Genomic DNA, 27,079 nt, shown 5'->3' with positions numbered 1-27,079 from the left:
ACTTTGTAATTTCACACCTTGACATTGGCGACATTTTTATTTTTAATCATTCTTGAGCAGCAGTTTGGGGGCCGCACAAACAGCCTCAGGGCCGCAGAAACAGCCTCAGGGCCGCACTGAGCAAACTGCAGAAATATATAACAAAATCTAAAATTCTCACTAAATTTAGTGTCAGTAGAATTTCTGCAAAGCTAACACAGATTGTTTTAAACATAGTAAAGTTATCAACAAAAAGATCAGACAAACGCACCACGTTCAACACCACTGCTGAGACATGTTGCTGCAAATAACCCGTAAAAAGAACGGAGGATGTTCTGTTGATTTAACGATATAACAGAACACAAATAAACCTACTGCTGCTGTGTGTGTGCATGTGTGATTGTGAATGATTCAGTCCAGACTTGTGTAGTATTCAAGGTGTTACCTGTAAAAATAAAACCAGCTGATGACCAGAATCTGACACCAGATCCTGGCAGAAACTCAAACTGAACTCACTTTGTTGTTCTGACATCGTTGATGTTTTTGTTCATAAAGGAAAATCTGAACAGCCTAAAATGGGCAGGTCAGAGTTTTAGAAAAACTAGGTAATCTGTCATAAAGTGATGGTCAGCACATCACTACAGTTCATCTGTAACTTCCTACTTCAAATAGTTGTAGAAGTTTAAAGGAAATGGGAGCATCAGTACCTCAATGGTGCGATAGTACGGGTCCAAGAGCAGCTTGGACAGAGCAACAATCTGCGGTGTGCGGTCCCAGCCGTCGGAGCAATGCACCAGGACGGGCCGGTGGTCTCTGTCCACCGCATTGACCACCAGCAGGGCCGCCTTCAGCAGCAGAGAAAGGTGCTGCAGCCACTTGGTGCTCTCCAGTGCAGACAGCCAGCTGGGGAGACGGCAAAGGAGAAAAACTTTGAGCAACCGCTTTAATCTCTCAAGGACAGTCAGAGAGCACAGATCAGTACAATTCATTCCTCAAATCAGGCGTTTTAAAAGGCCAACTTAATGAGACCAAACAATGAAAAGTAAAACAAACAGCAAATTTCATAGAAAAAAAAATATATAAACAGTTTTCACGTTTTAATTTTACAATGTTTCTGATTGAAATCCAGAGCTGGAGATTTAGTGTTCAAAAGAAAAAAATAAGCACAGATTCTGGATTTAGATTTAAAACTATAAGGCTTTTTAAATATGTTGCTCCAGTGTTTAATTAGATATTAATATCTGATACTGAAAAAAAAATCTAGATTTGGTATTGATGACAAGTGCAGATCTATTGAGTCTAACTCTATGCTCTGAGCATGCTTTATTATTTATATTATATTTAGAATTCTTAATTGCACTTTCTGAACCATTTGAAAGATTTGTTGCAATTTATTTTACATGTCTGACCAACGTAGTCAACCTATTGTTTTTGTCATTTTCAGTTTCTTTATTATTTATTTCACATTGACTCCTAATTCCACTGACTGAACAAATTAAAGTTGTTTTTACATGTTTACCATGTATATTTATAATTCAGTACATTTATGTCTGTGTTTAAGAAAAGAAAAGTTCAGCAATGTTTTTTTGTTTGGGATCAGCCAATTCTAAACCTCAGATATCAGTATCGGTATCGGAAGTGAAAAAAGTGGATTGGTGCATCCCTCTGCTTAATTCTGTGGACCTTTACAGAATATAATTATTCAGAACCATACAAACACAAATACACATAAGTTAAAGTCCTTTACTTTCCCCAAAATAAAGCACATCTATTCTGGTACATCTAGAATAACCCTGACTGTGAGGACATTTCTAACCTCATGACTGGATTCTACAACCTTCTCCTGCAGCAGTGCAGTTTAATTACACATCAACCTGGAGTTAACTTGGAGAGTTCAAATGGAAATAGATCCTCTACCTGGGCTGGAGCCAGGCTCTAAATCAGGCACAGATGTCTGAGCTAGGCCATAACACAACAGTGATTACTAGGTGCCTCCAGCAGGCAAAGCTGTGCTGCAGTTGTAATCTCAGCCTGTATGGTCATAATGTTGTGTCTAGAGGAGTCTGAAAGCACTGCTGGAGGGAACTGTAATTAAACATAAAGGGAAGAAGAAGTAAAAAAAACAAAACATACTTGGCTGGGTCAGGCATCTGAGTGCAGAGGAAACGTAGTGACTGGAAACTCTTGCGGATGGAGTGAATGTTGGCCATTCCCATGAACACAACCTCACAGTTGGGATAGTACTCTGGGGGGAAAAAAAAAAAGAAAAGAAATGCAGACAAAAACTCGTTTAATTTTAGCACAAAGAACAATCGCATTTGTGGCTAAGTGAGCTTCTGATTCTGCAGCATGCATTGACCTAAATCTGCTTGAAACCTTAAACCGAGACACAAAGCCTACCTGGGCACTCGCAGCCTCCCCCCTTGGCCCTGTTAGCCACTGCCGCTGCGTACGACCTAGCATCCAGGATCAGTAGCTTGTGGGGCTGGATGGCCAGAGTCTCTACCTCTGAGCTGTTGGTCATGGAGGATTCTGGGAAAAAAAGGAGTTATTGTAGTTTTGTTCAGATTTAATAGAAATATTTAGAATGTTGCTAAAAAAAATTGCTATTCCAAAAACATGCTTGAATTGCCTTGCAAAAGAATTCAGAAATTTTTACATTTTTACCAGTTGATTACATTTAAAGTCACAAAACTTAATACATTGTCTTAACATTTTATATGGGGGAAAAAACAAAGTGTGAAGGGAAAGAAAAATAATTGATCACAATTCACTCATAAACTTTATGTATTCATTTGGATTTTTTTCTTAAAAATCAGGAATATTTATCCAAACCATTTTCACATTTAGAGACTGAAATGTTTTGCACCATTTTTCTTTTGTAAAATAAGAATTATTCATAAAAGTAAGAAAATAAAATGAGAATCATTTCATAAAGCATCATTACAATTTCAAAGTCTTGTCCTGTAACTCAATTAGATTTAGGTTTGGACTTTGAATAGGCCATGCCAGCACATGGATATGATTTGATTTAAACCATTCAATCCTCAGTGAGACATTCAAAGCTTAGGATATTGTTTTACTCAATAAAAAAAAGAGATTTATCCTGAAGGAAAATTAAATATTTTATAACTCATATCATCCAAGTAAATTCAAAGAGTTGTTGAGGATGATCCATTATGATGATCTGAACTTCCTGTTTGTTCCTGCATTGAATCCTTGAAGCCTCTTTTTCAGCTGCTCTGGGATTTGGGGTCATAGTTCAGATATTATATGAGCTTTTAAGATGCTTATCAGCTGCTCCCAGCTGTAAAAACAATACCTTGTTGCCATGGTTACATATCATAACAACTGTCCGAAAGTAAAACGTAAAACCAGCAGCACAAGCAATTCCTTAAAGAAAATTATGAACAATGACTTAACAACCTAATTAAAGCATAATGTGACTGACCTCTATGTGCCACCGAATGGAATTACTTTTATTTTTCTGATACCATTGAATGGCGCACTTCATATATTTTTACTTACAAAACTTTTGATCGCTTTTAAAAGCCATGAATCATTTTTCTTGATGTAGTTTAAGGAAAAATATTCCAATAAGTTTTATTTTGCTTTCCAAAAAGAAAACACAAAAATGTTGAGATGGTATGAATAGTTTTGCAAGGCTCTGTAATTAAACTACAGGATGCATTTATGGACCTTCAATCTAAAACGACAACACATTATTACTGAGATGCGTGTTTGAGTCAGCCAGCTGCTACAGACAAGCTCCAACAGGTAGGCTTGCACAAGTTCTGCTGATAGCAGGCCTCTGTGGTGAATGTGTGTGAGGATAACAGCAGCGCATCTCATCAGTAAAAACCCTTGTACCGAAATCAGTGTCGGGCAGGTCTGAGCCGTTGGTGTAGCTGCCGTTGGGAAGATGTTTGCGGCCGCTGCTGTCCACGGCGCAGGCCTTGGCTATGGACTGCACCAGATGCTCGTCGTCGGCATTCCTCCATCCCCACCAGCTGACTTCTGGCTGGCCGCAGCGGGCGATCACAGCACCGGTGCTCTGGTGCCTGCATGGGAAGGTAAAAAAATAAAAAACATAAGCCATAGATTACAGAGCTAAACAAGGAATATATGATTTTATCAAGAAAACTGTATCTACAGTACTGCTATGAACATCCACACAAGTTAGAGTCAATATTCAAACACAGAGCAGCTTGGAGACAATGGCTGGGTGATAAAACAATGACATATATCGCCATAGAAACGTGATAATAAAAGAAAAAAAAACAACCGACAGAATGTTGATCATGTTGCTGAACTCTGATCCAGAACCCCAAGGCATTCTGGGGGATGTAGGCAGAGGAAAGGCTTTGCCTGCTCGACCTCTCACAGCCGGCAAAGAAGGTTGGTGGCATCAACTAAACTCACTCACGCGGGTTACCTAGCAACAACCTGCTTTACATGTGCAGCAGCAGGTTCATTTTGCCCCCAGCAAAAACAAAAGAAAAAAATAAACGAAATAAACGGATTTGGGTCACTTCAGGCTGCAGTGTGAACGTAGCCATATTTCACAATGAATTCACAGGAAAGTCAGTTGTGTGTGTGTGTGTGGGGGGGGGGGGGGTGTAAGACACCTGAACCACCGACGCACAGGCGTAAATGTATATTTCACACAAAAAGCTAATCAAAAATTATCTATATCGACAATTATCTATGTCACAATAAGCAAAAAAGATATTTACATTAAAATGAGAGCAATAATTTTCATTTGGAAAACAGTTGTTAAAGAGACCCTCCCTTTAATATTATTGAAAAGCTGCCGTTGTGAGAGACGCTGCAAAGATATGACCACCCGTGTAAAGTAGTTGGTTTGCACCACCTGACACTTTTTCTTGCTTTTCCTGTCTAAGCTTAATGATTATGAAGTCTCAGTAACCAAAACTGCATTTCACATCATAAATTATTGTTGTTTTGGTTGCTTTATTTGTTTATTTTTGATTTTCTACATGCTTTTCAGTTCAAGTGTTAGATGGTCTAAAGGCACTGGAGCTCTGAAAGGAGATGTCAGTGTTTTATGAGCAAAAATAAAGTCATCAGGCCATGGGGCAACGATAAACAGCCATAAAGACTTTATCTTATTCTTAACCACCTAAAGAAGATTTTTATTTCTGTAACCTGTTTGCAGTCTGATATAGAACCAGAAAGATTTCATCAAACAACTCCATCAGGTCTTTCACAAAGACTGTTTCTGTGCAGCAATGAATAAATTAAACAAATACGGTTCGACGGAAGAAATAAACAGACTGACCTGTAAACCACGGCAGGAAACCTTTTCCAGGAACGGAAGGCGGCCACATTTTCCAGCTCCTTGTCAGTGATCCAGGCTGGCACCAGCAGCTGCTGAGGATAGCTGGGGCAAAGCCTGGCAGGATGGAGGGCCACAGAGAACAGAGTTAAACTGGGAGGGGCCAAGTGGTCCCCCCACTGGCTCAACAACAGGCTCTGTCTACAGTCACATAATCCTAGTCTGGCTCCTTATCTACTGAGGGCTGCAGCACCAGCGGGATATAACAACACAAATCCACAGAAATGCGTTGTTGGTCAGAGAAAGCAAAAAGACAGGATTGTCTTGTGGACATCAACACAGCAGCAGAATCCTGAAAGAGAGCCTGTTTTTCTTTTCTTTTATTTTTTTACCTGAACTTGCTGTTGATGTCCGATATCCTCCAGGCATTCTGAGTGTCAAAGCCCATCCTCTCCACCTCGTTCTTGAACCACGAGGTCACATGTTCTCCTGAAAAAAAAACAAGAAAAAAAACTCAGTGATGCCCGATAAGCGGCGGGCTGAAGGAAACCTTCCTGCGAAGTTTGGGAAGAGACGCAGAACACAGCAGCGCACCTGGTCTGCACAGTTCGCCGTGCTGCTCCTTCTCCCCGGCGTACACCTCCATGCACCAGGCGTGGAAGGCGAAGGAGAACAGGTCCTCCAGGCGGGACGGCGGCCGGACGACAGAGTTTAAACGCTTCAGCCACTCCTGGCACTGCTCGAAGGTGGAGAACTGACACCTGGGAGTTCAACGGGACACCAGGTTGATTCCATGACAGGGTTTCTTCACGACTCAAATTTAAGACTACAAATGAATTTTAAGCCTTGTTTTACGACAGAAAGGTACAAAAGGAAATTTTATATTTTATAATGTAGTAGTGACAAGCTTTATTGCACAGAACACAGGGGGTTGGCAACAGAAGTGAGTCAGTGGTGAAGACAAACGTTGTCCAGCTAACTGGCAAGAAATTCACACTTACCAATGATAAATTCAAAAACTCTAGCTAGCTAGTTAGTGTTAGCTTCAACCTCTAGCTGCCTCAAGTCACAGAACAGAAAGATGTCTGTGTGCAATTTAAACAACAGAAAAATCTCACAAGAAAAATCTCAAGAAAAATAAACTATCAAAATGTACTTTGTAATTTAACGCCTTGATGTTGGCGCTCGTCTATCAACCCTTTAATGACGTTTTCATCAGAGCTGCACTGAGGAGCTCAACAAATGTGCAGTTCCAACAGGTGTTTGCTAATTGCTGCTGGCTAGTCTTAAGGAGCTGAGTGGGGGAGTCGTTGGATAGAGGCGCTCTGTGAGCAGGAGACTCAGAAACTGCAGATAAAAAGAGGAGCTTTGTCTTCCAAGGACAAAATGACTGGGTTTGCTAGGTCCACCCAGTCATTCTGCCGAGATGAATGGTTGCCATGGAGATTAAAAAAATTCTCAAACATGCATGAAAGAATCAAAGCAACACTCCAGGTATGTTTTTGATGAGGGAATAACATTATAACATGATGGAAAGCTAAAAAAAAGTTAATTTTACATAATACTGCTCCTTTAAGACTTTTAACACAAAACATATTTTGCCAATGTTAAATCTTAACCATGTTTCACGTTGTAAAATACTAATAACTATCCTGCTGCAATAAAGCTGGAAGGGGTAGAAGTGGTGGGGGTATTAAAGAGGGAATGTGGCCTCAACCTAGAGAGACTGCCAAGGGAAAAACATTTAACTGCCTCCCACGAACAATTGAGGAACAGGGAATATAAAGAAGGGATACTATTTTTTTTCCCTGACCATTAATTGGGTTTCAGTTCAGAAAACTCATAAATCCAGGCTGAAGGCACTGGACTCCAACATGGAATTTGCTGGCAAAATTAAAGGAACAAAATGGACCACGCACCAAACCCTGCAGGTCTGCATGCTGGAGGTACAGAGTAATCACCGTTTCTGACATATTAAAGTTTCCAGATTTTTGTCCTATTCACATGTTGGACACGGCCGAATTTTTATTTGCTTTTTCAAATCCACTCTGTTTCCCATTAAATGTGTACTAATCTGTAAGAAAGTCAAAGGGTTTTGTGGCTCTCCGCAGTATAGATTTACTGGACAACCACCGATCCTGACTTTCTGTTGTCTTTATTAAAACGAAGCCAGCGGGACATCTTTAATTTCTTTGATGTTTGTTCAAAGATCAATCCAACTTACAGCGAGTCACCTTGTACAGTGGACTGTGAGCCATCTCCTTCACATTTTACTTTCATTTTCACTGGTATACAACTTTTACGTAACTGTTATCTAAAATAACTGTTTTGGGGGGAAATAACTAGAAATTTAAAGACACCTCTGACACAGAATAATATCTGGTCATGTATTGATTTTTTTTAAAAACTGGGGGTGGGGGGACAAAACAGAGTGATGTCTTTACTGCCAGACAAACACGGTCCCTATCGTTACTATCAGCTGAAAACAAACAGCTGGCGTCTGAGAAATAAACGCCAGTCATCTGTAGGATCAAGCTAACCTTACAGTGTTTTTTTTTTTGTTTTTTGTTTTTTTACTTTTCCAATCTTTATAAAAGGCTCCAGATTAAAATCCTCCTGTCTCATTTGGGAACAATTTTTCAACCTAAACGAAATACACCAGTAACTAACAGATGTACAGCGTTCCTATACATTTTTCAGATCAAAATTCCACAGTTTCTTGACTAAAACGTTCAGGGTTGAGAACAATTTAAGACTATTTTAAGCTTAAAAAGAAAATCATCACTATGGATTTACAGAAGATACTCCTACAGTAGTCAGGCTTTGATATGTGGAACTTGCAATAACAGGAAGTGGTGGGCAGACGGACTGATAGATAAACTCTTATCGTCCAACAACATTGACTATAGAGCTGCAGAACATGATCAGCAGCGCTTTAAGGAAGGAATTCATGAGTTTTACATTGGCTGCAGCAGACGCACCAATTAGTTTCAAAGACAACTGCAACGGAAAGTCCTATATTCACATTTATGGATTCTTTATAAATCAATGAATATCTGATCCTCTCAAACACAAAAGAAACATAATAATGCATTAGGATCATTGCATTTTAACTGGATGACTAACTGCACTTATGCAGGAGAAACATATTTAGTTGGATTCTGAGATCTGAACTTCAGTGAGGAAAGTTATGATCTGGTACATCATGTCGATATTCATTTCTTTATATTCAAAGGTGCTAAAAGAACAGATAGAATTTCTTTCTCTGAAAAACAAAAATAAGAGAATGTCTCCTTTATGTACATTTGAGTTGAGTCTTACCTGACGACCTTGCAGTCCTTACAGGTGACATGAAGCTGAAACATGTCACGACACTCCACACACTCAACCAGCTGGAGGGGGACCTGTGAAGCCACAGACAGGAGGGGGAGAGCATTTCCTTTAAACTGAGGGGTCCATTTTCACACTACTTAAAGCTTTGACATTTTTTTTGTCACATTACAACCACAGACTTAGAAAAGTTAAAGCAATAATGGGACATGGTTGTCAAACTTTCTTACTGATTTAAACCAAAAACTATGACATGCATTTGTATTCATCCTCCATTAATACAACCAGCCTTCACCAAGTCAAATTTAAGACTTTTTAAGACCAGTATTAAAGAAAAGTGAGACTTATCACAACATAAATATACAATAGAAAAGTATGCATTTATATATAAACAAATGGTATCACTTGTGAGATTACAGATATTGTCAAGAAGACATTTATTACTTCCTCTGAATTCTCCCCCCCCCATTTGTCATCATAGTTATATCTGTGGCTCTTTATTCTCTTATGGTACCATGCTGTACTCCTTTTCCCTTTTCCTGTTCTCCTCATTCTCTGCTGCATTTCCCTTTTATGGTAATGATTGATTAAATTCAATTCTTAAACAGGTCAGACTGGTGCTTAGCCACCGTGTTTAAAACACAAAACCACCGACTTCTGAGTTCCAATTACTGCTTTCAGATCAATGTTGATAGCAGTGGTGGCAGCGGCTAAAGCTTGCCCATGTGTGAGCTTTAGCCACGCACATGGGATCATAACTGAAATTTCTAGGGTCAGCTTGTGGCTCTTGCTAGCAACTTTGTGTTTCTCTAGACTCTACAGCTTTAACCCCTGATGTGTCAAGCTTCCCTCACCCCACAGATTGTAGCATTATATATATTGGACAATCAAAAGCTACCTAACTTAGCTAGCTAGCAAGGGTATGTTAGCAGCTAGTTACTGGATTGTGCAACTGCTTCGAGTCACAAAATGCAATAAAGATATCTGGATGCAAGTCAAGTGTTTTTGTGTGAAAGAAAATCCCACAAGAAAAAAATAAAAATAAAAACTCCCACATATAATATACAAGATTAAATATTCCTGACAAAATTTAAGAACTGTGATTAAAGTATTTGAGACCAACTTACTTTTTTATTAGTTTAAGATATTTTAAGGCCTTAATTTTAGATACATAAGGATGTCCTGACGCCCTGTTAACACTCAAAATAAAACGACGCAGTACCAATCGTAAGGGTGGCAGAAAGGAAAGGATTACCTAAAGTAGAGGTGTGCCGATCGATCGGTCACCGATCATAATCGGGCCGATTTTCGTGAAAAAGTGCATGATCGGTGATCGGCGATCATTGTCTCTTTTACCGATACCGATCACCTACTTCTCATTTCGCAGCCTGCCTGTGCAGCTGGTCTCCTCTTTCCTTCACTCTGCGCAAACGCGCAACAACAAATCTTAAGCGATGTGCAACTATAACGCACTGAGTGAATGGGGAAGTTTGCGTGTTGCGGAAAATTGAAGCAGGTCAAAATGCATCAACACAACGAAGCTAATATGACATAAAAACAAAGCCATACTTGACGGAGTTTGGCAACATCGAGGCTCACTGCAGTAAAAAAAGACATACGGAGGATCAGATAGCAGGTAAAGCAGCGCACAGCTACAAACACTCACCAGGATTAGCATGACGGTCAGAAAACTAAACCAATAACCCGCGAAATTATTTGTCTTCGTGCTGCGATGTAAGATGCTGGTTCTGCTCTCCTGTTGAACCGCTGCTACGCTACAGATAGTAATATTTCACAGACGGAGCGCCGCTTCTGCTCCACCTGGTAGTGACTCTCACACCGAACCTGCTTAAAACTGCAGCATCTAACTTAAAAAAATACATTTTACCTACGTATTAAAACTTCCGCTGTCCTAACATGAGACAAATAATCTCTGAAAAAATAATCGATCTCCTCCCTGATCTGCATAATTACTCCGCTCAGTCAGAAACAGCCAATCAGAACTAGCAGTAATCAGCTAGCCGCCATGCTAACAGGAAGTTTTCATTCAGTAACTCTGGATTGTTTATTGTAATGGATCCTGTATTTGCCTTTGAATGTTAAGTTTTATACTTGAACTTTTTGGCAATGTTGAGAGGTTTTATGCCTTCATGTGTTATCAGTCTGTTAAAGATAGCACTACCAATAGCAGTACAATTTGCACAATGCCTGTTTTGTTTAGTTTTCTTCTTGGAAAAAGTTATTAAAAACAAGTTTTTGTCTAAATTAAGGTGAATTCATGGTTCCTTTTTCCACATAATGTAACAGGTAGTGTTTATGATAAAAATAAATAAATAATAATTATGTGATCGGTATCGGTGTATCGGCCATCATGGGTGATCGGTATAGGTATCGGCAGGAAAAAACCTGATCGACACATCTCTAACCTAAAGTCATAATAAATCTTTACTTACTGCAAGACATGCAAGAGACATAAACAGATGACAAAAACACCTTTGAACAAATTTGAGTTTTTGGCCAGAACTTTAATGGATTGAGTTAGATCAAAACATGTTCATGTATTTAAATGGCCCAGTCCAAGTGCAGGCTTAAATCAAACCAAAAATCTGTCGTGACTTGAAAATATGGATGTTCATCTGATCAGGTAACGTTTAAGCCATTTTGCAAAGTATATCCAAAATGTGCACATTCCTGTCTCTGTGTGAAACATATTTTAAAAAGTCATGCATGGCATCGCCACAAAAGGCGGTTCCACAAAGTATTTGCCAAGAAGTGTGAGTTGGGTTAGGGCGTGGGTGGGTATGCGAATCTAAATGCACCTCACACTTTTCAATTAAAATCCCTGTAAAATATAGCTTGTGGTTGTAAAGTGACGAAACGTGGGAAAAAAAAAAGTTGAAGAGTTTGCTATAAATCTGCTCTTATGGAGGAGATGAAATGAGAGACAATAGATACACAACAACCATTTGGATCACCAGCAAAGAGTATTTAAGACATGTACCAATCATGCTCATGCAGTCAGAGCAGGTCGTGCGGCGACAGCAGACTGAAAATCCCTTTAGCAAATTAGTCAGGATCACTACAGTAAACGTTCATAGCCAAGAATTAACCGCCAGCAGGGTGACGTTCACTTCAAATGAGCATGAAGGGCCATGCAGACAATTATCAGGTTACACAAACCACTCTGTCACACTGCAGTTGTTAACAGCATAACACACCACAGATCCCTAAATATACCAAGTCCTCTGAGGTGTGTGTGTGTGTGTGGCAGCACAAAAACATTATACACACGTAGGTCTGTCACAGTATCAAAGTTTCCTGGATGATAAATTGTCCCAGAAATTATTCCAATAAATGAGCATTAGGTCATTTTGAGATAATTTTCAACTAATAATAATAATCCTAATGGTTTATTAGTGCAAGTATACCCACCCAAAGATAAAAATAAATAATAATTTCTGAAGAATATTTAGCACAGAAAAAGGAAAACAGTTAAAAGATTCAAAATAAGGAAACAAAACAACAATAATTATAATGGATTATAAAGCATCTGTAACCAAAACTGCATTTCAAAAAAAATTATCATTCAGCTTTGACAGGGAAAACAGGCAAAAGTGGCAGGCAGTGCGAACTCTCTCAAACCTATTAGAGAATCTCTTTAACCAGTGTTGTCTAAATGAAAATGATTGCACTCGTTTTAATTTATCGTGCAATAAATTCATTTGTTACGACTGGCTTACACACATAAAGAACTTGCTAATAAGTCCTCCTTGACACTGGTTTCAGTCGTCACATCAGTTATAGGCAAATATAGTTCAAAGTACAGAACTGTCACAAGCACATAAGCCTAGATAAGAAATGAAAAGAGTAGGAAGGCAGTTCTGCTACTTTATACTGAGCTTTGTTAATGAGTTAGGAGCTTTTCATGGTGGTGTGGCGAGCTTTTAGAAAAGGTGAGGCTGAAGTTTATGTTCCGACAGTCATGCATGACTGCCAGTCAGCCAATGTACAAGTCAGCTCTCATTACAAGAACACAAAAGCAGGTACAGTTTTGTTGATGGACAGCCTTCACCTTTTGTATGGACATCCAATCTTTTTCTTTTATCTAGTTTACAGGAGCTACTTAAAACTAACATCTGCCGTCAAGCAATAGTGCCTCCAGTCCCTGAGGCACCAGCTAGTTAGCGGGCAAGCACACAGTCAGCTTTACGGTTAAAATTCAACCACTCCACTCCATGCAGTTCTGCAGGATACTTACTGAAACCTCACAACAACAACTCTAAACCCCCACCACAAAAACAGAAAATAAAAACAAAAAGAACAGTCATGTAAGAGGGGAATGTCCATTTGTTAGCACTTTTAGCGCGAGCGCAGGGCTGCCATTACTGCATATTCTGGATGTTTCCACATCCTGCTGTCACTGTTTAATTCCTGTGCTGCGATCTGCATCTCTAATCTGGCAGTCATTGAAATTCTTCGACTGCTTTTCAGCCACTCAACTCGCTCACCTTGCTCCAGAACTTCCCGCTTCTGTTTTCTGGGCCCTTACAGTGCTGTCATGTAACACAGACTCAACCCAACGTGTGTGAGGAGAACTCTGGCCGGTAAACAGAGGGCCACTAAAACTCAGACTCACCCCCAGTAACACGTGAAGGATGGACGGGCAGCAAGAGGAAACACAAAGACTCCTTCATGCAGCATAATCATCAAAATAGCCACATTTTCTTCATTATGAACTAACAGTCATATCTCTATTTTGTGCTCACATAATGCGTTTCAATTATTACCAACTTTAAATTATAACTCTGGCTTTTTTAAGAATGTCATGTTTAATCATTTTTAGCTGATTTAATATTTCAATAAATCAATTTATTGTTTAAGTGCCCACCTGCAGATAGAAGGCCCTTCCAGCAAATGGAGCTGATGCAGAAGAACACTTTATACGTTTTTATGATGAGATCTTTAAATGGAAAATGTTCAGTACAACTCAAAGTATTTTTTCTTTTACTACATGTTTTTTACTTTCATTTTTGACTTAAACTTGGCGAAAGCAGCAGGAATTTAAGAAGAAAGTTCACATTTTTGTTGCTGAGATTAGACTAAAAAAAACATTTTTTAAACCAATAAAGTAGGAAATATTTGGCCATAAAAAGTTAGAAACCTGCACACCTTTTTCTATTATGGAAAACCTCTGAGACCCGCAATAAACTATTCTTTTCTACTTTGTTTCAGAAAATTATTGCATATTTAAATAAAAAAATAAAAGATTTACTACAAAATTACTTACCATTTTTCACTAGACAAACATAAATTTGGACACTGCTGTTCTAAATGGAGCCCAACATGTCTCAGCCCTGCTGTTATTTAATAGACACATCAACAGATATGTCTTTAACTGATACAAAATGATGATAGAATACCCTACAAATTCCAATGGGGCCCATTGAAATTCATTAAGCATCACTTACTCAAGTAATATTGTGTAGTATAACATTTTGTACAGTAAGCAGAATCCATCAAAGCAGTTAAACAAGCAGGGCATTGATCCAGGCATTCCTCTGTGTGGCTGTGGAGTTCAGCACTAAGCCCATTCATAACCACCACACAGTAAAAACACAAAACAGTAGAGAACAAAAACGCTAGAGGGAAATATTCGGAATTAATTTGGTTGTTAAAGAAGAATGGAATTGGCTAAAATTAGCATTGTATCAGGATTAGCATTGTCTAAACAAAGCTCATGTTTTCTTAAGGAAAGAGGTTGAGTTTTGGTAAATATTTAATTTGTTATCAAAGAAATTTGGAAGAATTTCATGTAACTGAGCAGTGAAAAAAAACGCACTGATCAAATCATAATAGTCCATTTTTTTCTGGGAACCGCACTAGCTGCGTTTCCCTTAGCCATAAAATCGTGCAAATTGAAACTACAAAAATAAATTTACTGAATGGAAGTGCCCCAATTATTTAAAATAAAAAACACTCAAGTTTTTGATAAAAAGTTTTGTGCTAGGATGAGGTGGTTTTTTGGCTGCATCAAATCACATGTAATTCAAAAACTTTAATTATTTATCTATTTTTTAGCTTCCCGTCATAATAAACTATAAATTCCATGATTTATACTAACATGAAAATGAAGAGATTTCCAATTTAAACTACTTGTGCTGTGTGTAATGAAAACAAACCGGCCTGTCTCCTTTATAGAGTGAAAAGGTTGAGAGAGCCAAATAGAGGGCCTGACTGTTGTGCATCCCCTCTGGAGCAGCTGCAACCATAGCAACAGCAAGTCCAGAGAGGATGGGGGGAGTGGGGAGAAACAGAGGCTGCAGAGGAGCTGTGCGGCGCTGCTGCCGTTGGAGATCGGGTCTGAATGGCCTGGCTTAACAGGCCGGCTCTGTTCATTCACAAAACAACGTCACACACTTTCACACAGCCCCCAACACACACAATGCACGTCGAACGATATTTTCTAATCGGATTTGCAACTTTAAAGCTTGTTGGAAACTCTTCGGACACACTTACGTTGACAACGGACTCTTTGAACTTTATGTGTAGGCGATAGTTAGACATTGCGATGATGGCGTCCTCTGCTCGCCCGACATACTCTGTGAACTCCCCATGCAGCTCAGGAAAGGGCACCTAGCAACAGCAGGAGAGGGAGAGAGAAAGAAATCTGACATGAACTGCAAAGCCACACAGATCAGATCAGCAAAAATGATAATGCAAAAAAAAACCCAAAAAAACCTGGTGACATTTGCAATGTCACCAAAAGTGTTTATAGTGACCATTTAAACTTGCTGACAATTTTAGCATTTGATAGGAATTTTAAAATAGAAATATAATGAAATATCTGTTCTGTAATAGAAAAAAGGGACTACTTTCAGAAATGAGCTTCCTCTTCAGACGTGTTATATAACAGCAGCTCATCAATTTGTCACAGTCTGTTATTTCCACAAGGCCAACATAAAGTTAGTGCTCCTCTGTTTCACTGAGTAATGGAGGAAACCATGGTGGAAATGCAATCTCTCAAAACTAACATCTCACCTGCTGCCGTATCACTTCTGATCACTTTCTGCTTATTGATTTCCAGCTAAGTTCATGATAATCATTCACATGAAGACATTTGAAAAGTAACAGTATGAACCGCCCTACATTTGCAAAAAAAATTAGGGCACAGACCTTGATGGTTAATTAATTAATTACAGTGCTCTTAATGGAGGAGAGTGTTTTAGTACAATTATATTTTTTTAATTATTATTTTTTTTAAATACTGAAGTTCCGGCTGGAACTTTTGTAGTGAAGCATTTGTGATAAACGCAGATCTACCAGCAACGTCCGGAAACAACTACAATGGAAGAGAAACCCGTTTCTGTTGACCAGGCAGCAAAAAGGGGGTTTTATTGAAAATGTGGCTAATTTCATAAATTGCAATTAATTCATTATAGACCCTGACATTAACTCGATTAAAAATTTAAAATCGAGTACCAACATCAAATAACGCATTACTTCTCCAAGTGATGTTTCTATTGCTTCATGAAAGAATCCATTCCACCTGATAGACACTAAAACTCCACTCCAGGTTTTCCTGGTTGCCTACAACAACTCAGGCAGCACAAAGTGTATTTCTAGCTCAGGCTGCTAAAAACTGAAAAATGTCAGTCCTATTGACATCTGACAATGCCGAGCTTGTGTCATGAACTAAGACATTTAAGGTAAGAAAATGCCATCTGATAAGAAATTTAATAATAAACGCAGTGACGTGCGGTGATGTTCATGGCTGGTGAGGCACCGACTTAATTATAATCGGATTTACAAATCAAGACCCCCTGCATATTATTGTTTACATAAGGAAATTTTGCGCATGCGTACAATGCTGGAGGGCAAAAAGACTATTCTTTAACATGTGATGCTTAGCCGCGCCGCAGAATAATTCCGTTATCTCAATCAAACTTAGACATGTAGATTTTATTAATTTCGTGCTGTGCTTAACAGCAAAGGGAGAAACCGCTAAAGTACAACTCAAAACCTCGTCTTTCTCGCTCTGTTTCAGCGCAGCTACTGTATGGCTAGCTCGCTGTTACTGTCTCTTACTCTGGAGTTGTGGAGTCACAATGTCTGGGTTCATGAGCGCCCCCAGCGATGAGGCACGAGAACTGCCTGCCTCACCTCGAATCTGTTCTCTGCTGTTTCTGATCGCTCCTCAGCACATGGAACACGTTACACACGCAGTTGGTGACAATAAAAACACAGTACATTAAATACATAAGCTAAATTATTGAAAATCAGTTCATACATTAAAGGTTTTTAACCATTTTATTGGCGACGTACAGGCAGGAGGAGCATGCTCTCATAGAATGGCAACCGGTGCAGTTAGCGAGAGGTTGTGCAATCCCAGGTGAGGCTCAGTTCGCTGCTGCCTCACCGGCTTCGCTTCTGAGCATTTGAATGGGAAAATGCGAAAATTCAGCGATTTTGAAGAAACAAATAATCAGATTTGATTAAATTAAATGAAAGAATAGGTACTTTATAGTACAAACCACAGGGTGAAAATATCTTTATAAATAAATATTATTTTTCCATGATGACAGGTGAGGCACGTCACTGAATAAACGCCCACCCTGGAGGCCGATATTAGAAATCAGCAAGCGTTCAACTTGATCAAACCTGACTGGCTAACTTTCAGCTCAAATATTGAATGCTTCTTGGTCACTAAATGGAGCCACCAAATAGTGCCAACAACACTCCTCACTGTAGAGGTTTCAACAAAGTACAAAAAACTAATCAGTTTCATGTCTTAAGATGCTGAAATTCATCTGTCGCTTATTCGGGCTGACAAAAAGTGAGAGAGTGCAAGACTTTCTGAACAGAAAGCAAAAAACCTGAACTGAATGCAGCCAACTTCATCTTTTTTTTGAGACCTTTTGAGCTCTCACATAGACTTTAAAATTCAACTTGGTAATAATTTTCTTGATTAAAATATTTGCTATATTTACAGCGACCGCTAACTAAAGAACAATGTCGCCTCTGCTTCTAAAATACACTATTAAACAACATGAAGATGTTTTTCTCTTGCACTGTGGCTTGTAAAGGAAAACAGGTTTGAAAATCAACTGCAAAAGTAAAAGAGAGAAAAAAGAAAATGTAGATCCAAAATCCAACCGGATAGCGAATTCTCCTTTCATTGCTTTATATTGTGCTTAAGTTGAAGGTACGCTTTTAATAACTCACTGTGGCAGTTATGTAATTGGCAGAAATCAACAGTGAGGTTGAACCGTTTTACAGCTTAAGATGATCAGCGAGGACACAGTGTGGCTCACCTGCATGTTTTCCTCCTCCAGCACTGGGGACTTCTTGGGGAAGATCTGATTGGCCTGGATGCACTCCAGGCTCTGCTGCCCCTCCTCCTCCTGCACAGACAGCAAAGCATGTTTATCTGCAAACTAACTAGCGTCAGCTTTTCAAAACCACAGCTTTCTTTCGCTGTCATATTTGTCTTTAGTTTTAATTTAAATTCGGAACATGTGACAGGAGATGGTTAGCTGAGTATTTCCTTCGCTGTTGCTTATCTACCGTCCAACACACACACACACGCACACACGCAGCCTTATTTCAGCTTTCTCTCCCAGTTAGGCGGCAGAAAGCATTGAGGTTGGCTTTTTAGATGACTAGTAAATGGTCAGCATGTCACAACGACCGTCTTCCTCTTTCCACCACAGCGTATTACATAACCGGGATGATTTTAAAACAACAAACCATGATAGATAGAACCAACAAACGCGACAGAACTCCCAAAATTATAAACTCAGAAAACATGAATTAAAGAGGCTGAATTTTATGGCACTATTATGTTATCATCAATGACTGCAAAAAATGCTATATAGATCAAACGTGACTCAGAAGAAATTTTACTTTATAATTTAACGCCTTCAAATTGGGCCTCTGTCTCTTTAAAAACTTCTTTCTGAAACACCGCCTTCAGGGACTCATCACAACATGGCTCCTCTATTAACCTTAGCTAGGTCTGTCCAGTGTTTTGCAAGCTGAATGGTTGGCACGGGGCGATTAAAGAATTTCTCAAATGTGCATGAATGAATCAAAACAACACTGCAGGTATGTTTCTGATGAGAGAATAACACTACAGCGTGATGCAAAGCTCAATTCTACATAATACTGACCCTTTAAGCAAATCCATGTTTTCATTTCAGAAGGGAATGCAGAATTTAAAGTCTTGGGGGGAAAAAATGATGGTGAAAGGAAAGAGATGAACGACAAACAGCAGTAAAACTTCCTGTGTGCTGCTGAGTCAGCATAAGCAGAGCTGTTCACCAATTGCCAATGCTGTAGCATGAAGCTAAATCCAGCCAAAAGGACAGCACTTTACTATACTACTATAATTAAAGGGAAAAAAACCCACATAAAACAAAAGCAGCTCAAACAGGAAATGCACATCCAGTCAGCAGCTGCCCATATCACAGAGCAATGATAAAACATTTGTGCAGTGGAAACTGAAAGCTGTCCTCAGAAGACCTTTGACACGTTTGGAGCTGATGCAACCGTCTGCCTCCTGATAACCAGAGCTGACTGAAAGCGATAATCAATGGATCGCTCCCACTGTGCAGATTGCTTGCAGGACAAGGGACACGACAATTAGCATTCATCGCAGTAAACAAAGTGAGGATGCTTTACCATGGCCCCGGTGAAGGAGTGTGGGTCTTCCAACGAGGAACTCCGGCTCAGTTATGTCTGCTCAACACAGAAACACAGAGAGATACTTATAAACACTTCACATGGAGGGGCTCTTTAACAGGCAATCATTTTTAATTTGACTTATTCTGAGGTTTTTGGGGGTTTAAATCAGCAACTCTAGCTGCCTCACACGTAAAAGTGTTGCATTTACCCGTTAGTCCACCGTCATAATAAGGCCTGTCTGAATTGAAAAAACAAATTCAAATTGGGATAATTTGCTACAGATGTCTCTGTGATTGCTTCATGAGGTGGTTGCTGGTTATTGGTCTCTGGGTGCCGCGGAGGCCGAACTGTTACCGCATTTTCATTTTCCCACACTGACTCTAATCAGAGATCGCCGTTTGCACAACATCCATCATCTCTGTTAAATCTGGCCGTTTTATTCCAGACGTGTCAACTAGTGAACATCAGCTTAGAAACACTAAGATAACTGGAGATGGACGGTGAGATCGGCCCTGACTGCGGATCAGCAGACTGGAAACTCAAGCATTCGATCCGTTTCCCCCTCAGTGAACACACCATACCTGAGCGTTACCAGGTCATGAAAATATTCTTCATTGAGAAAGCTGATAGTGTGGACAGAAAGGTAGCTTTTTTTTTAGTATCAGAGGGGAATTTCAAATTAATTTAGAGGAAGAATGAATGGTAAAGCCATTTAAATTTAGCATAAATCTTGAAGATCAAACAGCAAAGTGGCTCCTTTTTATCCTTTTGTAGATTCAGTTTCTGAATCTGACATTGCTCTTGCTGATTTGGAAATGTTGCCTCTCCTTTTGGAAATCTTACAGGTAAAAACTTTTTGTAAAATGCTAAAGGAACAAGAGAGTGTGAAAGAAGAAACAAAAGAAAAGAAAAAAATTAAGTTAGAAATGTAAAAAGCAAACCACAAAAAAAAAAGAATACACCAACGAAAACATAGTATTAAATAATTATGAAGTATGTCTATCGTAGGAGAGTGGATTATCGAGGAGATTTCATCCTCATTATAAATGAAATCAGAGCTTTTAAGTTTTACACACTCTACCCAAATCTGCCACCAGTGACAGAACTGTTCAGTCCCGTCATTGAGAGGCTTTTATTTTTTCCATGTTATATGTTAAATGTTATGTCGATGCAGTCGTCTAAAGTTGGTTTGTCTTGTGTTAACCATTTTCTTGTAATGTTTTTCTTACTTGCTATTAATAAAATAGTCATCAGATATTTGTTTCTTTTTGAAGCTTCTTGAGGAATTATGCCAAAATATGTAAGTTTGATCTCCAAAGGAATGTTCTTGTAAGGCACTATTTATCTCTTTCTTCCAGTAATCTTTTATAATTCGGCCGTCCCAGAAAACATGAGAATGGTTTGCGTTTTGATTTCTACATTTTCTCCAGCATGTAGGAGGATTTCCATCATAGTGGCATTTCTGAGCAGGTGTGATAAAGAATCTTACCAGATTTTTCCATCTAAATTCTTGCCATTGTAAAGATTTATTATATGTCTCAATCATGGTTTTTAAAGAGAACTCAATCAGATTAAATTTGTATCAGCAGTTCAAAGTTTTATAAAAAAAAAAAAAAAAAAAAAGACAAATCAATAATTAGCATGAAATCTCAGGTCAGTTTGAAGATGACAAACAAAAATGTCAATCATTACAGATTAAAACTTACTGCAGAAGCTTGGCACGGATCAGTCTGCAGTCCTGGTTAATCTGTTCGGAAATTCTAACAAGGAAGACGAGGAAATCTGTGGAAATAAACAGAAACTGTGAGAAAATGTTTTTTTTAACTTTTTAAATATCCTTATACTTACACAAACAGGAGGTTTCTTTACAAACTACAGGAGCCCTTTTGATTCACTGACAAATATAGATGTAGTGGTGGTCACAGTGGCATGCATGTGAGCTTTGAGATACCAATTAAACTCAGATGTGGATTGGAGAAAAAAAAAAAAAAAAGATGCCTGCTGGTGCCTAAGGCACCAAGTCCATGTCTGGCCAGCTATGAGTCTTGATCACATGAAAACTAAATTTATACAAGACTTGTTTGAAAAACCAATCAAACTGACTTCGCACGTAGTTTATCAACTACAGAATAGCAAAGCATGGATGGTTTAAATTTGGTTAGTTTCTGGTGAATTCTTATTTAAATCATGACAAAAGCTTCCCACTCGCATGTGGTTCTGGTGACATCACACAAGGCATAGTGCAAGTCCATTTGTAATCTTTTGTTGCTTCCTCCTCTTCTTCACATTATGTGCTCTGTAGGCCAGTATTTTGTGCCAAACTTGAACACACTACAAGGATTTTTACCAAAAAAAAAAAAATCAAGCAAAAATAGAACAAATGGAGTCTGTGAAGAAAACCAGAATGGGAAGATTTTATTACAAAAGATCTTAACTGATAACTGTCAAGTTCAGGGATTCCCTCGGTGTATTATAAGCCTGGCGGGCCACCAAGCTTTACTTGCCGCCCCACCAGACCAAGTGTTTTCTTATTTTAAACAGGGTTTTTTATACACCAGTGACACGAAAGACGAATTAAGCTAAGTTTGTAGCTGACAAATTGTGGACCAACTGCATCTGCCTGTTGGCCTCACAAGTTATTTCCAAAATATAATGTCTGCTCGTGCACATCCAAATTTTTTGTAACTTTTGACATTTTTTCACACAAAAACACAGTGCGCTGCAGGTGGACTGACCTAGTGCCCCCCTACCACCTCCAGTGAAAACGACCAGCTAGTATGATCCGAGTCCTTAAGGGTAAACTTAAGTATCACATGTAAACAAGACACAAATCAAAACAGTACTGACAAATCATGTAACTACTTAAGTTGTTAAATGCAGAATAAGGCATCAAACGGTGGCGAGTATACACAGAAACCAATCAGATGGAAAACAATTCAGCAGAACCAAATATTGTGTCTTGTAGACCAATCCACAGAATGCACACAGATAATTTGCTTTTTCTTTTTCATTTAGTGAAATCATGCAGCAGAAATCCAAACTTGATTAGCCAGCTGTGGACTCATTGTCAGAGTGTTTGTTAGAGGGAAAACATGGACCACTGTTAGCAACGTTGAGCTAATTCAGCTACTGGTAGGTTTGTCACAATATAACAAGTTTTGCTGGACAATAAATTGTCCCAGAATTTACTGCAATAAATGATAACATTGTTTTAAATCATTTTCAAGTAATATAATCATAGAAGAAGAATAATGCAAGAACACATTCTTCAAGATGAATAAACTTTATATTCTAGCTAATATTTCATGCTGGAACCAGAAGACATTTTAAATATTCAAAGTACATAACCAAAACAGAAAAAAAAGGAATTATGAAGTCTTTGAAAACAAAACTGTTCTTAAAAAAAGGGTTTGTTAACAGCAAAGCACCAGACTGAAGACTTCTGTCATTCAGTTTTTGGTAGAAAGCGAGAGAGAAAAGAGAAAAACAATAAATCATGTAAATGGAAATTCTTGAGCTTTAATTTTATCATGCAATTAATTGATTCATTACAAAAGACGTAGTATTATTGGAGATTAAAATAAACTGACACATGGCATGGAAGACCTACCTAAAAAAATTTCCCAAACATAAAGCATTAGCTAAGTAAATTGTATTATTTTATAGCCAGGATGGCAAAATTATATTCATAAAGAACAAGAACACAAATTCAAACATAATTACAAATGTAATTGCTATATACCGTAATGTTCTTTTACATTGCTAGAGTGTGTTTATATATTAGTAACATTTTAAAAAAAGAGACCAAACATCTTGCTTCTAAACAGGCAACCTGTTAGGGATATCTCAGCAAACAGCCCAACAAATAGCTGAAAAGGTCAGCTCCTACTGCAGAGACTGAAATCTGATCTAAGAGGGTCAGTGAATGGACAGCTCAGGAGCACAACACACCTACTCATAAACATTTAAGATGCCCAGGCAAGGGGAGGGAAAAAAGAGAGAAACATGGGAGGAAAAAAAACAGTCGAAATGGTAACAGATGAGCCCCTTAAATAAGGCCTCGTCTCCAAGAAGCACGCAAATGAGGTCATTACTTCATTGCTTTTACTGCTGGTGCTACCTGATAAAGCATATCTGACCGAGGCATGGCACGGCTCTGTTTACAGAGGGAGGCTTATGAGCAGAGCCCGGCTGGCTTCACTCAGAATCACACACGGAAGGATAAGCTCCGTTAGAGCCTTAGCGTTACTCCTGTCCCGTGACAAGAGCAGCAGCATCACTCCGCCTCCACGGTTTTAGCTAGTTGAGAAAGTCCAAACTGACAACCAGGACGGTGGAGTGAACTGACAACCGGCCGTTAAACGGCTGGACAGCGGTAGAAAAGCTTCGACTGAACAGACTAAATGTAAAAAGAAGAAATGCTAGTGCACCCTGGGCTTTGTATGAAATGAGCTACAATAAAACCACAGTCGTTATTTTAATTTCTGAGATTCAAAACATAAATTTGACTACGGAGAAATTATTTATTGACACCCAGGTAGCAGTTAATTCCACTTTTTAATGTCAACGTACTCAATTGGCGACGGAGAAAACTGTAAAATTATGACTGGTCTTCCTTCTCTTTGGGCACGCTAACTAACGTTAACATCAACAGTTAGCGAGCTAGCGTCAGGCAATTTCAGTTAAATAGTAGGGTATCACTAGAGCCTAGTCCTGAGAGGTCGTTTAAGGAATACCACTAGCTCTAATGACTCTTCAATGCACTGTTATGTTGCGATGTCCGAGCGCTGGTTATACCACAGAACAGCCAGTAAGTTAACTTGCTAGCCTGTAGCTGCGGGAGCTAGCCGCTCAGTGCGAGTGTTTTTGTTATGAGATGGAGGGCGGACCCCGGGACGGAGGCCTCTGTCAAAACACACCGCGGACGAGACTACAGCCGCTTGACTCACCAGTCAAAGGAGTGTTGAGAAGTCCACGGCCGAGGATTTATCCGAAGCCAATGGAATAACTGAAGAGCAAAGCAATCTCCAACAAATACGCATTCGTCATATCCAAGCCAAAGCCCCGCTTTCAATACGTCCCCTTCCAGCGCCGAGCCTCCGTCGCCATCGCCGCGAAATCTCCAGCCCGACAACATACGTGCCGGCGACGTTATTACGTGAGAGAGAGAGCAGACGTGAGGGGGCGTGGCTCAGAAACACCACGCGGTACAATAATGTAAACACTGTCATTACTGCCAAATTACCGCAAAAATACTAAGTGATGGTGAAGCATACAGTTCACGGTCTAGTAAATACAACAACGTCATGTCTTGAAACAATTTTATAGAGTTCTATAGGAAAAAAATATTTATCTTTGCATCCTTTTTATGAGAAAATAAATACACAACACAGCAGGTCTTAAACAAAAATGTATTGACTGATGGCTTACATATGCAATTTATTTTCCAAGAAAATTGGCATACCATTGACCATTCTTTAACATCTGATAGGTTGACATGTGAGGCCTTACAGTTCATTTTAAACATTTTTGGAGCCTTCCTTACAGGCAACCTTTAAACAAATTTTCTTTGGGACAAACCCTCAGTGCCAGAGTTGGAGCCACATTTTTTTAAAAATAGTTCTTCCGATCGTCTACATTTTGCTTGCTTGCTACTTTCTTTTTAGTGACTAATGTCAATTATAAAGTAAAACTATTGAGTTTAAAGTTCATAATTAAAATCTAAGCTAGGCTTTTCTTTCTGAACTCGGTTACAAACAGCCCCACACAATAAATTCCTCTGCAAGGAAAAATGCATGAAACATATGATATGGCACAAAATAACCTTAATTTAAATATTACCCAAGAATTCTTGAGTTCCTGCTTTCGACAGATTTGTAATGATTCTGCAAGTCATATAAATCAGCTGCACCATGCATGGACATTGCTAATGTAAAAAGGACCTTAAGTTCGGATTCACCGTTCCTGTGTAAGAAGAATAACACAAAAAACAGTCTATATCCCCTTGTCATGTGACCAGAATTAATTGCATGCAAAAACAATTAGATGATGTTTACATGAGAAGATCACGATCAGGGTAAATACATTTCTTTTCACGTGACCATGTTAATATGAAAAACAATGACGTTTTCTCCATAAGAAAATCTAATCAAATCTAATCAGAGTATATTATGCACAGAATATGGTTGCTGGAAAAGTGGCACAAAAGCTTTTCCGACTCCGAGAGGAAAATAAAACTGTGTCGTTGGAGAGCAAGTCTGCTGATCTTAGAAAAAAAGCAACCCAATAAGCCTCCTTCTGGTGCTTCCAGTCTGCGCTGTACTTTGACGCACATTTGCGTGATTAATTACAAAACCTGCATCGGTTCTCCAAGCAAACCGCGACTTTATATGGGACAGCTCAAACTCCAGTAACCATACAAGATCCACATCATCATTTATTGACGAGCATAACAGAGTCATTCTCTACACCACATGTTTATCATGATCACCATCACCGATGAGAGCAACCGTTTCAGTAAAGCTTTAAAAAGCAAGACTACCCTGAGAGAAGGTCTAAAACGTGGGCAAGCTTGCCAGACAAGAACTGGCTCGACAGAGTTTGGTTTATTAAAATCTGTACACTATCTCAATATATTCAGCACATTTTGTCCCGAGGATGTAGGGTTATTTTTTTTAATAATAATTGTGTAATATATAGCTCTACATAATACAATCCGAGTCCTCTGAACTATGTAGACATGTGCAAGTGTTTACTACCAAATCCAACAATACAGTAAAGGCAAGACTTGTGGACGCTAAGTAAGGATGACGCTCATACTGGAAAATTTCTCGGAGTTCCCACAATTATCAAAAATCTAAGTGCTGCAAGTAGTTCATACAGGAGGTATTGGATATCTAGGTAACTGTTCAGAGTATAAAATAGAGGCAAAATACATAAAGAACATCCTGCAAGCATGACAAAGAAACGGCTACAGACACAATACACGAGTGGTCAAAGATAATATGAGGGGGGTGCTCTTTAATATACTGTACTTACAGACTGAAGGGTTTTAGGATGATGACAAGCATCATGCTTTCTGATACATCGAGCTTTAGTCGATGCACATCTCATCTCAGCAGTGTTACCGTTGGCCCACGTTGACCATGTTGCAGCGCTCGGCAGCTGTTCCATTAAAGTGTCATTTATTCTGACAACTGGGAGAGACCCGTTCAGAGGACGGGAACTCAGTCAGAAGTTACCCGTTAGGAGCATCTGTACACATACGAAGGAGAAAGTTACCACGCACCCTGCTTCATGTTGGTTCTCTGTGGAGGGAATGTTCACCTGAGCCACTAAACAGAGGCTCACTTCGCCCCTTCGCCATTTTGTAACTTGGTAGTTTTGATCGTTGTATACTCAATTTTTTTTTTAACAAAACAGAGTTAGCAATTTGTTATTTTTTGTTAATTAACAACAGCAGATAAATTATATATATTAGCAGGAGCTAGTTTAGTTTCAAAAGGAGGCTACATTTGTCATATTTCTTAAAGAAATTAACCAAAATGGGAATCGGAAACCCAAATACTTGAAAAAAAAAAAAAAAGAAATAAAGTTTTCTGAAAACAATACAAATACTTTTATAAATCTGGCAGATTTAGATTCCATTTTCATCTTTTAATTTGAACATCATATTTCTTCTAGGTGAAACGTATCGCGTTTCAGAGTGGCCCAGACTGGAATCCAACAGCGCATGTGTCGAATTTACTTTTATCATTGAGAAGGGTATAAATCATTTTTGACATGCCA

General features: G+C 38.9%; 1 protein-coding gene across 2 annotated transcripts in view; it reads right to left on the bottom strand.

Annotated features, from left to right (window-relative positions):
* The window catches only part of mtmr3 (myotubularin related protein 3), a 37,530-nt gene extending 13,104 nt beyond the window's left edge, over positions 1-24,426 (bottom strand). The window contains exons 1-13 of one of the 2 annotated variants that reach the window (XM_014972463.2): positions 24,241-24,426; positions 20,998-21,073; positions 19,289-19,345; positions 17,920-18,009; positions 15,125-15,241; positions 8,600-8,682; positions 5,873-6,039; positions 5,671-5,767; positions 5,282-5,395; positions 3,850-4,040; positions 2,380-2,511; positions 2,113-2,224; positions 687-882 (exon numbers count right to left, since the gene is read on the bottom strand). In XM_014972463.2, the coding sequence (XP_014827949.2) occupies positions 687-882; positions 2,113-2,224; positions 2,380-2,511; positions 3,850-4,040; positions 5,282-5,395; positions 5,671-5,767; positions 5,873-6,039; positions 8,600-8,682; positions 15,125-15,241; positions 17,920-18,009; positions 19,289-19,291 (1,302 nt within the window). In that variant the 5' untranslated portion in view covers positions 19,292-19,345; positions 20,998-21,073; positions 24,241-24,426. The remainder of the gene's footprint in view (positions 1-686; positions 883-2,112; positions 2,225-2,379; positions 2,512-3,849; positions 4,041-5,281; positions 5,396-5,670; positions 5,768-5,872; positions 6,040-8,599; positions 8,683-15,124; positions 15,242-17,919; positions 18,010-19,288; positions 19,346-20,997; positions 21,074-24,240) is intronic. The other variant, XM_014972467.2, reaches the window with a different exon arrangement.
* Positions 24,427-27,079: the final 2,653 nt, after the last annotated feature.

This window comes from Poecilia mexicana, unplaced genomic scaffold, assembly GCF_051168715.1.
Source record: "Poecilia mexicana isolate PSO_F unplaced genomic scaffold, ASM5116871v1 scaffold_9, whole genome shotgun sequence".
In the NCBI taxonomy this organism is placed as follows: Eukaryota; Metazoa; Chordata; class Actinopteri; order Cyprinodontiformes; family Poeciliidae; genus Poecilia; species Poecilia mexicana.
The sequence above is the reverse complement of the archived record's forward strand: the minus strand, read 5'-3'. Positions and strand labels throughout refer to the sequence as shown.